The sequence below is a fragment of the Lynx canadensis genome, chromosome B4, assembly GCF_007474595.2.
Source record: "Lynx canadensis isolate LIC74 chromosome B4, mLynCan4.pri.v2, whole genome shotgun sequence".
Lineage (NCBI taxonomy): Eukaryota > Metazoa > Chordata > Mammalia > Carnivora > Felidae > Lynx > Lynx canadensis.
Window position 1 is genome coordinate 133,930,987 of NC_044309.1, and position 15,046 is coordinate 133,946,032.

At 56.9% G+C, this 15,046-nt stretch overlaps 1 protein-coding gene across 4 annotated transcripts in view; it reads left to right on the plus strand.

Moving 5' to 3' along the window:
* ZC3H7B (zinc finger CCCH-type containing 7B) overlaps nucleotides 1–12,084 on the plus strand; it is a 60,796-nt gene extending 48,712 nt beyond the window's left edge. For all 4 annotated transcript variants that reach the window (XM_030320761.1, XM_030320762.1, XM_030320760.1 and 1 more), the window contains exons 15-23: nucleotides 405–505; nucleotides 1,465–1,646; nucleotides 3,814–3,899; nucleotides 7,403–7,536; nucleotides 7,709–7,814; nucleotides 7,957–8,065; nucleotides 8,330–8,463; nucleotides 8,582–8,745; nucleotides 9,134–12,084. In XM_030320761.1, the coding sequence (XP_030176621.1) occupies nucleotides 405–505; nucleotides 1,465–1,646; nucleotides 3,814–3,899; nucleotides 7,403–7,536; nucleotides 7,709–7,814; nucleotides 7,957–8,065; nucleotides 8,330–8,463; nucleotides 8,582–8,745; nucleotides 9,134–9,380 (1,263 nt within the window). In that variant the 3' untranslated portion in view covers nucleotides 9,381–12,084. The remainder of the gene's footprint in view (nucleotides 1–404; nucleotides 506–1,464; nucleotides 1,647–3,813; nucleotides 3,900–7,402; nucleotides 7,537–7,708; nucleotides 7,815–7,956; nucleotides 8,066–8,329; nucleotides 8,464–8,581; nucleotides 8,746–9,133) is intronic.
* The last annotated feature ends 2,962 nt before the right edge of the window (nucleotides 12,085–15,046 follow it).

Genomic DNA, 15,046 nt, shown 5'->3' on the forward strand with positions numbered 1-15,046 from the left:
CCAGCTCTTAGAGCAGGTGGACCAGCTGCTCCCTTCAGAGCAGTCAGCCTGGAATCACCGCTCCCAGCTGCAGCTGCATGTGCTCTCAAAGCACTCGCCATTCTGTTATGTCCTTTCTGAGCTTCACAGTGAACCCATGGGACAGCGGGCATGGTTACCCCAGTTTACAGTTGAGGAAACTCGGGCTCAGAGAATTGGAGTTACACCCCCCCGCCCCAGGCATTTGGGGTGGGGGACCAGCGAGAGCTACAGTCCAGGCTGTGAGCTAGAGCCAGAGAGATAGGGGCCACAGATCCTGGGGTTCCCTTTCTCACTCCCCTGACTCAGGGCAGGGCTTGCAGGGACCCAGTCTGTCCCTCCCCGGGTGGCCATGCCAGGTCCCAGCCCACCCTCTCCTCGGACAGATCTGCTTTGACAGTAAGCCCCGGATCATCAGCAAAGGCACCAAGGACTCCCCGTCTGTCTGCTCCAACCTGGCTGCCAAGCACAGCTTCCACAACAACAAGTGAGTGGGACTCACAGCCCGGGCCTGGGACCAGGGGCACACAGAGACTTGGGGTAGTTCAGGTGCCTGGGGAGCAGCTGAGGCCAGAGGGTTGACTTAGGGCGTCAAGGCAAGGGGCAGAATCCAGCATCCACCTGGAAAGGATGAAACCCCATTTATTGAGATCTATATTCCAGGCATTCTCTCGGGTATTTGAATGGTCTCCTCTGTCTTATGAGGGAGGAGACACAGTCTCTGTTGTACTGATGAGGCTTGGGAGTAGCTCACGCAACAGGCACGTGGGAGGCCACATCTCCGACTCCCATCTGGTGCCCTCCACTGTCGTGACATTGGCCTTGGACAGTGAGTGGGAGGGGCTGAGTCAGGTCTGACACTCAACCTTCGCTCCCTCTTCCCTTGGCTCTGCCCCAGCATGGATGATAAAGTCCAGGCCCTGGGGTCAGATAAACCTGGGTTCAGATCCCAGCCCGATCAATGCCTGTTTTATGCCCTGCGTGCAACCCTTGGTTTCCCTGTCTGTAAAGTTGCTAGAGTTGCTGTGAGCGTAATTAAAATTCCTGTCCCAGAGGAGATGCTCAATGATCGTTCCCCTGGCCGCAGGAGTGGCTCTGGAGCACTGAGCTGGGGAACCTGCCCCTTCCCCCATCCACAGGCCCTCCCTTCTCCCAGCCTCATAGCAGGTGGCATCTGTGCCCTCCTGCTGGCAGCTCTACCTTTGAGCTGGCCCTGCCTTGAGGCCAGGGGAGAAGCATACAGCCGAGTGTAGGATCCCCATGTCTTGCCTATTGTGGTGTTGTGTTCTAGAAGTGGTTAATAGGGCAGGAACACCCAGGGAGAAGCCTCTCCCCTCAGGCTTGCCCGGCACTGGGGAGACTGGCCCTGTCCAGAATAGTGGCAGTGGGGGTAGGGGGTGTTGGGGCTGCAGACTGCATTGTGCCTTCCGCCCCCGTGCCCGCCAGGTGCCTGGTGCACATCGTCCGCTCCACCTCCCTCAAGTACTCCAAGATCCGCCAGTTCCAGGAGCACTTCCAGTTCGACGTGTGCCGCCATGAGGTGCGCTACGGCTGCCTGCGGGAGGACAGCTGCCACTTCGCCCACAGCTTCATCGAGCTCAAAGTCTGGCTGCTGCAGCAGTACTCTGGTGAGGGGGCTGGGCAGGGGCGGGCAGAGGGCGGCGACAATTGGCTGAGGGTGGATGGGCCGGCCCGTGGCAGGTGGCAGAGGGGGACTCGAGTTCAGGAGGGGCGGTTAGCGGGGGAAGGGGTGCCTCTGCAGGAGCCAGTGCTCCCCAGACATCACAGAGGACACAAAGCCTTGCTCTCGGGGAGCTTCCAGGCTTGGAGGGTCCTGGGTTGATCCCTATCCAAGCCGTGCCAGGGGGAAACACATACGGAAAAGGGAGAGGGGGCGGAGCTGGGCTGCCTGATTGGTCATCAGCAAGGTCACTTCCCCCTCACTGAGCCTCCGTTTGCTCATCCGTGAACTGGGGATCCTAATCTCCACCTCAGAGCTGAGGAGATGAAAAGATATCACTCCCTCACTCATTCATCTAATAGGATGACGAGTGTACCTGCTCTGTGTCAGGGACCGAGCAAGACTACTCGAGGTCCTTGCTCTCAGAGAACATCTGATATCTGTAAGCGGGGGCAAGGCAGGCAGTGCAACAAGTAGGTAATAAATCCCGTATTCCATCTGTTCGAGGATGCACATACCCCCCCATCCCCCACTGCGTGTGGTAATCTAATTAGCATTTGGGGGGGTGTAACATAAAATAATGGTGCATCTAACAATTGATGTCTTCTTAGAGTTGATGAAATAGGGTTATGTAATTTCAGATGTGCTCAGTGCTGTGAGGAAAGTAAGGCAGAGCAATGGGATGGGGAGGGACTCAGGCTGGGGCATTTGGGATAAGGTCTCTCCGAGGAGAGTGGCATTTGAGCAAGGAAGGGTAAGGGGAGCATGCCTGGCAGAGGGAATGGCAAAGCTGGAGGCCCTGAGGCCGGAGCAAGCTTGGTACAGAAAGGCTGTCTGTGACAGCCGAGTGGCTGAGCATATGGGGGGAGGAGGGCCTGAGAGGTAGGTAAGGACCCACGTGTGTACAAGTCTCTAGGCCGTACACAGAGTTAGGATTGTTCTAGATAGGATGTGCAGGGTCTGGAGGGTTTAAGTGGGTAGATAGCGTCTGATCAGTATTTTTAAAAACTCGCTCTGGCTACTGGGTAGAGAATGCAGGGGTGAGGGTGGACAGAGGGGGCCCAGGAAGGTGTGGCTCAGGCCAGGGTGACAGCAGCAGGGTGGAAGGAGTGATCAGACTCTGGGGATACGTTGACGGTGGAGCCAGTGGAGTTGTCGATGGACCGGATACGAAGCATGAGACAAAGGATGGCATCAAGCGACTGCAAGATTTTTGACCAGACTAACTGGAAGAACGGAGTGGCCACGTTCTCAGAAGGGGAGGCTGTAGGGGGAGCAGGTTTGGGGGGTCACAGCAGGGCTCGGTGTGGGAAGTGGAGATGTTGAGCAGGCAGCTGGATGTGGAGGTCCGGAAGTTCACCACCGAGGTCTGGGCTGGAATATTTGGGACTCATCAGCCAGCAAGTGTGTGTCAGGGACAGTGCCTAATCCAGAGTAAGCCCCAGTGACGAGCAGCCACCATGGAGCAGGAGGCCTAGGACAAGGTCGAAAGGAAATCAGTCTGAGAAAGAGACTGGAGGGGATGGGAGCAGGGTATGCTTCACGAAGAGGCTCCACGCTGTACCTCAGAGGGTGGGCTCGGCGTCAACAGTCAGAGTGGGAGGGTCTGGGCCACCAGGGGGTGTCTGCCTTTGCTGACCTGCAGGGGTCCCTCCGTGAGCTAGGGAGCCAGGCTGGGCCAGGCACGGAGCCCGAAGAGCCACTGGGCTAGCGGCTGCCAAGCAGGAGTGAGGCCCGAGGCCCCACTGAGCGAGGTAGAGGTGCTACCTCAAGTCGAGGAAGGGTGCTGAGCAGCTGCCCCAAGAGACGGAGCAGCATGAGGGCAGGAGAGCCCTCACACCATGCCGCAGGGCCAGCCTCTCTCTTGCATTTTCCCACTCTTGGCTGCATTTTCTGCTCCTGCTCCCTGGGAGGGCTTCGAGCAGGTCCCCCATTCCCAATTGCACGTGAACAAACAGGCCCAGAGAGCATGAGTGCTCTCCCCGCACCCCACGTCTTTCTGTGGCAGGGCCCACTTGGGGGGGGGGGGCCTGGGCGTGGCACCTGGAGATGCCCCGCCTTTCTCCTCACTGAGCCCCTTCACGGACGCCTGCACGTGGTCCCGCCCTCCACAGGCATGACCCACGAAGACATTGTCCAGGAATCCAAGAAATACTGGCAGCAGACGGAGGCCCATGCAGGGAAGGCCAGCAGCAGCTTGGTAAGGCCCTGGGTCGGCGCTGGGCGGGGGGTGGCATCAGGCCCCTGAGGGCCACTCCCCGTTCCTTCAATTGAACATAATTTCAGACTTACCAGAAATTTGTAAGGATAGTACAAAGAATTCATGTATACCCATTTCTCGATTCCCCAGACATGAACCATTTTACCACATTCCACTCTCACTTTGTCCTGGTATGTGTGCACATCCACACAGAGACACTTATCTACAATTATAACCTACCTTTTTCTGAATCACTTGAGAATAAGTTGTAGCCATGATGCCTCATCATCCCCCAAAACTTCAGTGTGTATTTCCTAAAAATAAGGACACTGTCTTACATAATGACCGCAGTACAATTATCAGCATCACAGAACTAACATCGGTGTAATTATTCAGATTATGATGTCCTATTTATTCAGATTTTGTGAATTGTCCCCAAGTCCCAAGTGACACTGCATTTATTTGTTGTGCTGTCTGGTCTCTTAATCTAGAGCAGTCCCCCAGTCTTTCTTGTATTGCATGACATTGATGGTTTGGAGGAGCGGCTGTCTTATAAAAGGTCCAGCCGGAGGCACCCGGGTGGTTCGGTTGGTTAAGTGTCTGACTCGTGATTTCGGCTCAGGTCATGATCTCACAGTTTGTGAGATCAAGTCCCGTGTTGGGCTCTATGCAGACAGCTCGGAGTATACTTGAGATTCTCTCTCTCCCTCTCTCTCTGCCACTCTTTCTCTCTCTCTCTCTCTCAAAATAAATAAGCATTTGGGATTATCTGATGGTTCCTCAAACCCCAGAGGTGATGTTCTTCTCAGTTCACTCATCAGGAAGCACATCATCTCAATTTGTCCCATTACTGGTGATCACTTGATTGAAGGTGCCTCTACTATATGGGTTTCTCTCCTGTGAAGTTACATTTTTCCCCCTTTGTAATTAATAAGTACATTCTGGGGAGATACCTTGAGACCAGGTAAATATCCTGGTATTCCTCGAACTTTTCACCTACTGATTATATCATTTCCATCTCTTTTGATCCTCATCCTGCTCCTGAGGAAGTGAGCTGTGGCATTTGCAGATGGGGAAACTGAGTCTTAGAACATGCTAGAGACTCACCCAGGGGCACACTTAGTGGAGTAAATTCCTGGTTCTCTGACATCTTGTCCTGAGCTCACTCTGCCCTCCCACAATTGTGCACCATTCCTGCCACCCCTGAGGATTCCTAACCCATAAAATGGGGTCATAATCCTGCCTCCCATCTCCCAGGGTAGGTATGAGGGTACAGAAGCTGACCAAGCTATAGCTTGCTGGGTCCCTGCTCTGCACCAGGCCCTGTGCCATCCTGATCCTCATATGCTTCCCTAAGAGGGAGGGATCATTAGAGCCATAGATGACAGTGGGGACAGAAGGGGTGATCTCAGGCCCAAGAGATAGCGTGAGCTGAAGCCCCTGTGCCATCCAAGAGGACCCCCTCCCCAGGCCAGGCATACCTACTGGTCAGCTTGGGAGAAGGCCGGGCCCCTAGCCCCTCCTGAGGCCAGCATGGGTGTGGCAGTGAGCCAGGGAGCAGGGCAGGCTGGTCGACGGGGCTGCCTGGCCCCCTTGGGACTTCCCTCCTCTCTCTCCCTAGTCCTTCTTTCTGTTCCTTTTTGTTTCTTTCTCTCTCATCTTCTTGGCTGTTTCCCTCCTCCGCCCCTTCCTGTGCAATCCTCTTTTCCCCTCCCTCTCCCCCTCCCTGCCATGTGGTTTATTTTTTGCTCCTGGCCAGGATCCCGGCTGGAAAACAGTGAGGGGCTTAGGTTGGATCTGCAGTGTTATCTTCTAAGAGAACTCGGAGTCCTTACCACCTCTACCCCTTCTTCCTACTCAGGGCTGCTGCAACGGTCCCCAGAGATGGGGGCAGGCCCGGCTGCCCAAAGGTGCCATGACTGACTTCAACCCACTCTTGCTGCCAAGGCCCACCCCGGATACCACCCTTGGGCCTGGCTCAGGAACAGGGCTTCTGTGCCAGTCGTGGCCGTGACCAGGGCATGAGGGGTCTTGGCTTGGCTGCCATCAGAGTGCAGGGCCAGTAGCACCGTGAGGCCGAGAATGAGATGCCAGGGTGGGAACTGCTGAGGCCCAGTGCCCATGGTGCCATAGCGGCGCCATCCCACAAAGAAGCATGAGCACCCGCCTCTTGCCAGGTCCCTGTCCTCAAGCCACTTACCCGTGGGGGGATTAGTAACCTCTCTGAGCCTCTGCTTCTATCCAGTCAAGTGGGAACGAACCCACCTACCCCCCAGGGCTGCAGCAAGGAGCTGGTGAGGCTGTGCGGTTGTGGAAAGGGAAGGCCAGTGAACTGGCGTGGCTGTTCATTAGAGCAGTCCCCACTTACCCCACCTGTGAAATGAGTTCCCTCAGGCTTCTGGAAGAATCCAGTGGAACACCTAGAAATCAGTAGTGACATGGAGAACCTACTGTCCGCTCTGGCACCGGCCATGCCCCAGCTACAAACACGCCTCTACCTTGTTACCAAGGTGACGTGTGGGTTGTCCTGGGGCCGAGCCAGGCTGCGAGTGTTCCAGCACCAGGCCAGGGTTCAGTTCACACACACGAACAGAGCCCCTTCCTGCTCAAAAACAGGCCCTGAGCTAGGTAGTGCCAGGGACACAGAGTACTCCCATGGGAAGGGACATGTGCCCTCCAGCCTAGAGGAGTGAAGGCTGCCCGGAGGGGTAACCCTACATCTAAGGCTCCAGGGAGGACAGGGAGGCTCCAGGTGACAGGAGAGCTCATAGGTTAGCCAATATAGCTGGGTGAGGGGGTTCAAAGTGGCAGAAGACAAGGCTGGGTGGCCACTTCCCCCACCTCTCCCCCTACCCCCACCCCAGACGTGCAGAAGACCAGGCCCTCCTGTCTGCAAAGGAAGGGCTGGAGCAGAGGATGGGGAGTGAACAGGGTGGGGCCGGAGGGAATCCAAGGCTGCCCAGAAGTCTGTTCCACGGCAGGCTCCTGTGCAAGTGGCTTCCCACCTGGGCCCTGCTGTCCACAGGCCCGGCCCTTGTAACTAGATAAGTTGATCAACATGAGGTAGTTCGGGTTCTGTGGGAGCCCCTAGGATGGGCAGCTGCCACTTAGCAGAGCTCCGGGGAAGGTGTGGTGGTTGAGCTGAGGTTTGAAAGTTTCCAGAATAAGCCTGAAGCAAAAAGGAAGGGCATTCCAGGCAGAGGGAACAGCATGTGCAAAAGCATGCCACCCTCAGGGAAATGCCAGCAGCTGCAAAGAGCAGACCCACGGGGACTAGCTGGATAAGGCAGAATGTTCAGTCAGGAATCTGGAGCCCCGTCCCAGGCCTGGCTCCCACACTGAGAGGCCATGAGCCCTGGGGTGGGGAGGTAACTCCCCTCTGGTAGTGGACTGGCTCATTCTAAGGCTCTAGGTGGCTCGAACACGGTTGGAGGCCACCTGCATGACAGACCCCAGGCCTCAGCCCTGGTGCCTGTGGATTCACCGGCCCCTTTCCCCAACAGGGTGCCCCTCGGACCCATGGGCCCAGCACCTTCGACCTGCAGATGAAGTTTGTGTGTGGCCAGTGCTGGAGGAATGGGCAAGTGGTGGAGCCTGACAAAGACCTCAAGTACTGCAGTGCCAAGGCCCGGCACTGGTGAGCCAGGCGACACTCGGGGGCTGGGGTGGGGGGTGGGGAGCCCACCCAAGCGCCGTGAGTCGGGAGTTAGGAGGCCGGGGCTCTCTGTGGAGTTCACACAGCCCGAGGCTCTGCCCTGAGCTCTCCCAACCATCTCCCCCCCTCCCCCCCACCCTGCTCTGCCCTACAGCTGGACCAAGGAGCGGCGGGTCCTTCTGGTGATGTCAAAGGCCAAGAGGAAATGGGTGTCGGTGAGGCCGCTGCCATCCATTCGCAACTTCCCACAGCAATACGATGTGAGCGCCAGGAGCGGGGTGCAGGGTGGTGGTGGGAACTCAGACGTGGGGGCTGAGGGGCCTTCCGAGGGCTTGCCTGCCGGCTGGGGCTGTAACACAATCCAGGGGAGCTCAGCAGGCTCTCCCCGCGCCCACCCGGCAGCTCTGCATCCACGCGCAGAACGGCCGCAAGTGCCAGTACGTGGGGAACTGCTCCTTCGCACACAGCCCGGAGGAGAGGGACATGTGGACATTCATGAAGGAGAACAAGAGTGAGTGGGAAGACTGGGCAGGGTGGGGGCCTGGCCCAGTGTCCCCTCACTGCCAGACACCCCGAGTCATCAGTCGGCCCAAGAGCACCTGCTGTCTCTCCCTTTGCCACCACCCAGGCCCTCCTCCTGCCCCCCGCCCCCGACCGTGCCCGCCCAACCGCAAGGCCTGGGATGCCCCCAGCTCCCAAGTCCAGGGGGTGTCGTGGGGCAGAACGGATGAAGAATCCCCTCTCACCAAGCACTCTGGCCTCCATTGCCCACCAGTCCTGGACATGCAACAGACCTATGACATGTGGCTAAAGAAACACAACCCAGGGAAACCAGGGGAAGGGACCCCAATCAGTTCTCGGGAAGGGGAGAAGCAGATCCAGATGCCCACAGACTACGCCGACATCATGGTAACCCCCTCACGCGTGCGCGGGCCCGGGTCTGAGCCAGACCTGGGAGGGCGTGGGGTGGGAGAGCGGTCCAGGCGGAGGTGCGAGGAACGGGCACCCACGGCGGTTGTGCCCCCAGATGGGCTACCACTGCTGGCTCTGCGGCAAAAACAGCAACAGCAAGAAGCAGTGGCAGCAGCACATCCAGTCCGAGAAGCACAAGGAGAAGGTCTTCACATCCGACAGCGACGCCAGTGGCTGGGCCTACCGCTTCCCCATGGGCGAGTTCCGGCTCTGCGACAGGTGCTCCAGGGAGGGCGGGACCCGTGGGGCGGGCATGGCGGGCCTGGAGGAGCCTGGCAGGCTGCAGGGTGGGCCTGAGATGAGCCTGGGGTCTGGAGACGGCGCGCAGAGGGTGCTGTCCTGAAACAGCTGCTCCTGGATGTGAGGAGCAGGGGGAGCGGGAGCAGGGTGGGGAGGGACGGGGTGGGCTCAGAACTGCCAGACCCCTGCCTGCAGCCCTGAGGCAGATCCTCGAGGAGGCTAGGACGTGCCAGCTTTCACCAGGACCGGGGCTGCCCAGGGGAAGGCTTGTCTTGCGAGGGGAGGTTGAGCCGCCGGCCCGAGGTCCACAGCCCGTGGTGGACAGGGCTCGGGCTTGGGCAGTGAGCCTCCTGCTGCCTGCCCGCAGGCTCCAGAAGGGCAAGGCCTGCCCAGATGGGGACAAGTGCCGCTGCGCGCACGGGCAGGAGGAGCTCACCGAGTGGCTGGACCGGCGTGAGGTGCTGAAGCAGAAGCTGGCCAAGGCCCGCAAGGATATGCTTCTGTGCCCGCGGGACGACGACTTTGGCAAATACAACTTCCTGCTGCAAGAGGATGGGAACACCGCCGGTGCCGCCCCAGAAGCCCCTGCTGCTGCCGCTGTCACTGGGGAATAGGGCCATTTGTGGGCCTCGGGTGAAGTCCTAGGGTCAGGGGGCGGGGGTGGGGACAGAGGTCCTGATAGGAGGGCCAGGGCAGGCCAGGGCTGGGGGCGGGGGGCCGCCCTCCTCAGGCAGCCCCCGGCCCCCTGGGGCCCCGTCCGTCCTCCGTCCTTTCTGCCCCCACCACCTGTGTGCATACCCAGGTGCGTGTGCTGTAGCCCTAAGCGGTCCCAGGGTCCTCGTCCTGCTGGAACACCCTGGGCAGACACCCCCAGCCCCCGCTCTCCTGGTTGGGGAGGGAGGGGCCTGGCTGACCCCTCCAGCTTCAGCCTACAGCTTTAACTTCTGTCTGCTCCTAAAGGGGGCCCAAAGCTCAGGGCTGGGGAGCCTGGGGTCCCCACTTGAATCTGCAGCAGGAGCGTCCTTTTCCCTGCCCCACCCTCACCTCATCCCCACCTCCCTGGGGGCAGATCAGTACACAACAGAGGGCTGGCGGCCCCAATTAGCTTTAAAATGCAGCCCCAGGGTGGAGCTGGGAACACAATACTGGTCGCTTGCCCTCTGGGGCCTCAGTTTCCCCTTTGGTTGGAAGAGTGGGAGGGGCTGGGCTAGATGATCTCTAGAGCCTCTCCAGTCCGGCCACCAGCCCAGCCCTCCTCCCTTGTGAGCCACCAAATGTAGACTTTAGGTCCTAAGAGTCCTCAGAGATGACTCAGCTCAAGCCCCCCCTATTGCAGATAGGAAGACTAAGGCCTGGAAGGGAGGGGTGATCTGCTCAGGGTCTCCCGCCCACGGCACAAGGTAAAGCCAGAGGCAAACTAGTCAAAAGGCTCAGGGCCAGTTGTCTGCTGGAGCCTCCAGGCTCTTGGCAGGGATATGACAGTCTCTGAATCAGTGTGCCACGGGGGCTCCAGGCAGTGGAACTTGTTGGCTGAAGAAGGGAGGCTCAGGGGATTGGTCATGGCAGCACCCTGTAGAGGGACGGTCCCCTCCTGAGGATGGTCGTAGCAAGTGTAGCAGCAAGTTGCTTCCCACGCCAACTCAGGGCGGCGGTAACAGGCAGGGCACCCATGGGCTCAGCTCCTGCATGATGCACTGGGAAGAAGGGGAAGGGTGGGGGTCAGGGAACGTGGAGAGAAGGGAGATGAATGCCATGGGCCACTCTAGGATCGCTGAGCATCATGGGTCACTTTAGGATGGGACACAGCTCCTCTTTCTTGAGGACCCAACATGGCCCTCATCCCTTTCTCCCCAGACCCAGACATACAGTCACGCCTGTCTGTCCCAGCCCTCCCTGATTCCCGGCCCTGCCAGCTGCCTGGGACCTCAGCTGACCCCCGGCCCCTACCTCCAGCCGCCAAGCCCTTTCCCATGCCTCTCGTCTGACCTGTCTGCGTGCACCCCCTCCTCTCCATCCCACCCACTGTGGGCAGACCCGGCCTCCCCTGGTTCCTGAGACATTCCAGAATGCCCCACACTGTTGGCACAAGAAGTGGGGCCCCCCGGAAGCAACCGGGGACCACAGCTGGAGTCAGGGGTGGGGGGTGAGACAAAGAGAATGGAATCCCCCTCATTTCTCCTCAAGCAAGGATCGATAGTGAGCAATGATGTGATTATGGGCACCCCAGACGCAGAGAACCTTGTTCCTCCTGCTGTCACTGCCCAGCCTTTCCCAGTAATCGTGGCATGCATCCTTTCTTCTCCCTGCCCCCTTCCCCCAGCAGGCCAGCAGATTCGTGATTCGTGCTGGTGGCGTGGCTGGAGGGGAGGAGAGACCACACCCGAGGTGGGGGCCGTGGCTGTGAATGTCGATGACACTTGTTTTCCCTGATCCGTGGTGTTGCAGTCTGTCGTCACCAGCCTCGTTTTTAGTGTGTATATATGTCGCCCCCGTGATGCATATATACACAGGTATTAAATATATCGCTCTATATAATATTATATATGTGTGTGGTATCCAAGGAATCACTTCTAATGAGGGCTAAAGATAAAGAATTTGGCCAGAAAATGCAGCCATCCTGGTGTGTAATTAAGAGGGATTTTTCAGATTCGGGGACTTGGAGCCATGGGTTGGAGGTGATTTCTCAGCAAGGGCAGGAGTGGCCTCGCCTGGGCCCAGTTTCCAGACCACTCCAGCCTTGCCGGGAGAGAGCAGTGGTGCTCCAGGAAAGAAAATGATTGGTGTTTGTCTCCTGCCCAGAAGAATAGGATTAGTGTCCAGATTTTTCTTCTTCAACATGTTACCCATCCAGGGTCCCCTGGGATCTGGGGCTCCCTGGCCTGGCCAAAGCTGGATCCCCCCACAGGGTTGGGAAGAGGGCCAGAGGTGGGGGGCCTGGGGACAGGAGTACACTTTGAAGGATGAGGGTGATTATTTCAGTCATGACCCTGACTGGGAGGCTTGGAGAGTTGAATCAGGGGCCCGTGCCTACTGCCAGCAGGCAGGGACAATACTTTAAACATAGTGATGGGGGGGGGGGGGCAGGTGCCCCCAATGTGAGTATCCCTTTGGAGTAGGGCGAAGGAGGGACGCTGCATTTCTCAGCTGGGCAGTAATCAATTTAATGGTCCTTTTAAAATGTCTGTGTATTAAAAATTTAAGAATACCACACTTTAATATTAAATATTCATAAGGTCTAGTATCTTGATAATAATGTAGATGTTTTAATAACAATTTTTGTCCTTCTTAAAATAAAATGAAAGAAACTTGATTCTTTTAGCCTTTGTTTCTAGAAAATAAACGTGTGCACTTTGACCTCTGTCCCCGACCTCTGTCGCTCCTGTTCCTCCCTGCCTGGAGCTTGTGCCCAGGGGCCTGGGCTGCTCTGTCCACATGGGGCAGAGCTGCCTGGTGCTGGGCATGCCTAAAGGCAGAAATTCCGAGGGGTGAGGGGCAGAAGGTCTGTGTCCCTGTGTAAACAGGGCCACCCAGCTGACCCCAGCTCAGGCAGCGCCTCGGCTGGCAAGGACAAGCTGTGCTGTGTACAAGAGGCCCCAGCAGCCACCCTTCACTGGCTCTCCTGCAGCCTGCCTGCTCACAGCCTTCCACATGGGGGTCCCGAGGTACCCACACCTCCCTGCCTTTATCAAGGACACCGTCCTGAATTCCAGTCCTGAATTCTGTGCCCTTTCTGGGTGTGGCTTTTCCAGAATAGCGAGGAGGCATGCCATTGCTTTGGAATATGATTCTGACTGCAGCTTGGACTCCTCAGGACCCAGGTTTCTCATCTTTAAAAGGAGAGAGTATATTAGATTGGGAATTCTCAATTCGGGGAAGTCCATATCTTCTGGGATGGGAGGTACTTTCTCAAATCTCTTGGGTTGTGTGTGTTGCAAGGGATGGAGGGGGACCCTGATGGGAGGGGCCGCATATGTTCAAGAGCAAGCTCTCACCAGATAGCTGTCAACTGCAGTGTGGAGTGACACCAGGAACAGGGGGCCAAAGGTGCATAGGGGCTCAGGTGCTTGATAAATGACCGGATGAGCAAGAGAAGCCAGCAGCTTGATTGAGCACCTGTGCACCAGACACTGGATGCAGCATGTCTGTTCCCCACGACAACCCTGCACATTTGGTGTCCACATCTTAGAGACATTCAGCAAAGGTTCCAAGGACCCTCAGGAGACAGTAAAACAAGAAACACTGGGAACTGGGTGATTGGCAAAGGTCCCTTCAGCGCTGACGGTCTGGGGTTCTCAGCACCCCTGGTAGCACCGTGAAAAACCAAAGTGGCGTGGCAAAGTACAGGCCCCCAAAGGAAACCTCCAGACCCAGCCTCAAGCTGGAGAGATCATGAACCTGCATCCAGACCTCCCATGAATTCAGAAAATCAAAGACCGTAAGATAAGCAGGACTTCAATGTGCCTGGTGGACTAAACTCTTAAATTCTCTACATTCCCCTAAATTCTCTTCTGGGCCTCCTTTAGCTCAAGTTGGTAAACATTCACTGAGCACCCACTCTCAGATCCTGGGAACAAGGTTACTGAAGAAATGTGGCTTCCCTTGAACCCAAGTCTGCCAGGGGATACAGACCTACGTGGGAGAGGGCAGGATGGTTTGACAGGCACCGCGGTGGGAGGCATTGCAGGTGCCAGATCCAGGGAGGGCTTCCTGGAGGAGGTGAAACTGGGATAGAGGCTTCAAAAGATTGCTGTCCCATGGTTGTCAATGCGCACTCATTGTCCCGCATCTTTCTTTTTCTCTCAATTGTATTTCACGCGTGTCTCCAAGCCCTGATGTAACTTAGGTATTATGATCAGTGGCCGACACTTTATTCATCAAGGGACCGGAGCTGACTTGAGCAGCCCCCAGTTATTGAACACACGTCTGTTTCTGGTCTTCCCTCCTGTGAGTAAGGGTCACAGTGAGCACCACCACCACCACCATGCCTCTGAGGAAGCTGCTTCTGAGGGAGGCCCTGGGCAGGTGGGGTGACTGTCAGGGACCTGCAGATGGTGAAGGGGCTCTGCACCTCTCTAGAGAAAGCCCTTGAGGGCTTTGCCAGAAACTGCATCCACATATACCCCCTCCCAGGGGAGCCATCTCTAGTAGGCATCAGCCTCTGAGCCAGGAAACCCAAGAAGTGCAGACAATCCCAACACGCCTGCCATGCGGCCCCTTCCAAATGTCTCCGGGTTTCTATGCGGCCTCCCCTTTCCCCATCTCTACCCTCTCCAGCCTCTTGACCCAGCAACCTGCTGATGTGGCCTCTGTGAGAGCACAGGTGACACTGCCAACTGGGCCCCCCGGAGTAGGGGTGCCACCTGGACTGACTTGCAGTGGCATGAAAATTCCCTAAGGGCGGGGACCTGCCCGGCCGGGTTTCTGACTTAACTTTGAATCTCTCACAAAGTCTTGGCTGGTGCCTGGTATGCAGCAAGTACTCACTTATGGTCTTAGATGCTTAGCACATCTGTACATTGGAAGGGTTCTGCAGAGAGTTCATAGGGACAAATGTCCGAGGATGGAATGTCACTTATCAGGTGGGTATTTTTGCGACACAGGGCGTTTCCTGTTGCCTCTGGAATCATGCTCTGTGGGCACCTACCCACTGCACCTTTGTGGTAAGCCAGTCTAGCACACCAGAGAGTTCTTAGGCCAGGGAGCGGTTCAGTCAGCTCCAGCCTGCAAATCCCAGGTCAACTTGAGGCAACCCGAATGCGAGGCCCACCTCACCCTCACTGCCCAGGGTCTCAGAAGCACAGGGCACTAGAAGGATAAATAAGAAACTAAATGTCTTATGAGGTAGAGGAATGGGGAGGAAGAACAGGGATAGAAATTACATATGTGCATATAATGTTTATGTATTTTTGAGAGAGATTGGGAGTGGGGGAGGGGCAGAGAGAGACAGGGACAGAGGACCCAAAGAAGCAGGCTCTGAGCGGACAGTAGAGAGCCCGATGCAGGGCTCGAGCTCATGAACTGTGAGATCATGACCTGAGCTGAAGCCAGGGGCCCAACCGACTGAGCCACCCAGGCACCCCTGACATTTATATTTCTAAAGTATACCTTTATCAAAAGTGTTGAGCTTTGAGCCATATAATGTTCTTTGTATTCAAAACTTGAAATTAACTTTTAATTAATTTGGGAAAAGAGCATAGTTTGGGGCAGGCTGTTAGCGAGGAGGGGAGGGTAAGTAGAGGACAGGCTGAGGGCTGTTGGAGAGGCCAGGGGGGTTCCTGGA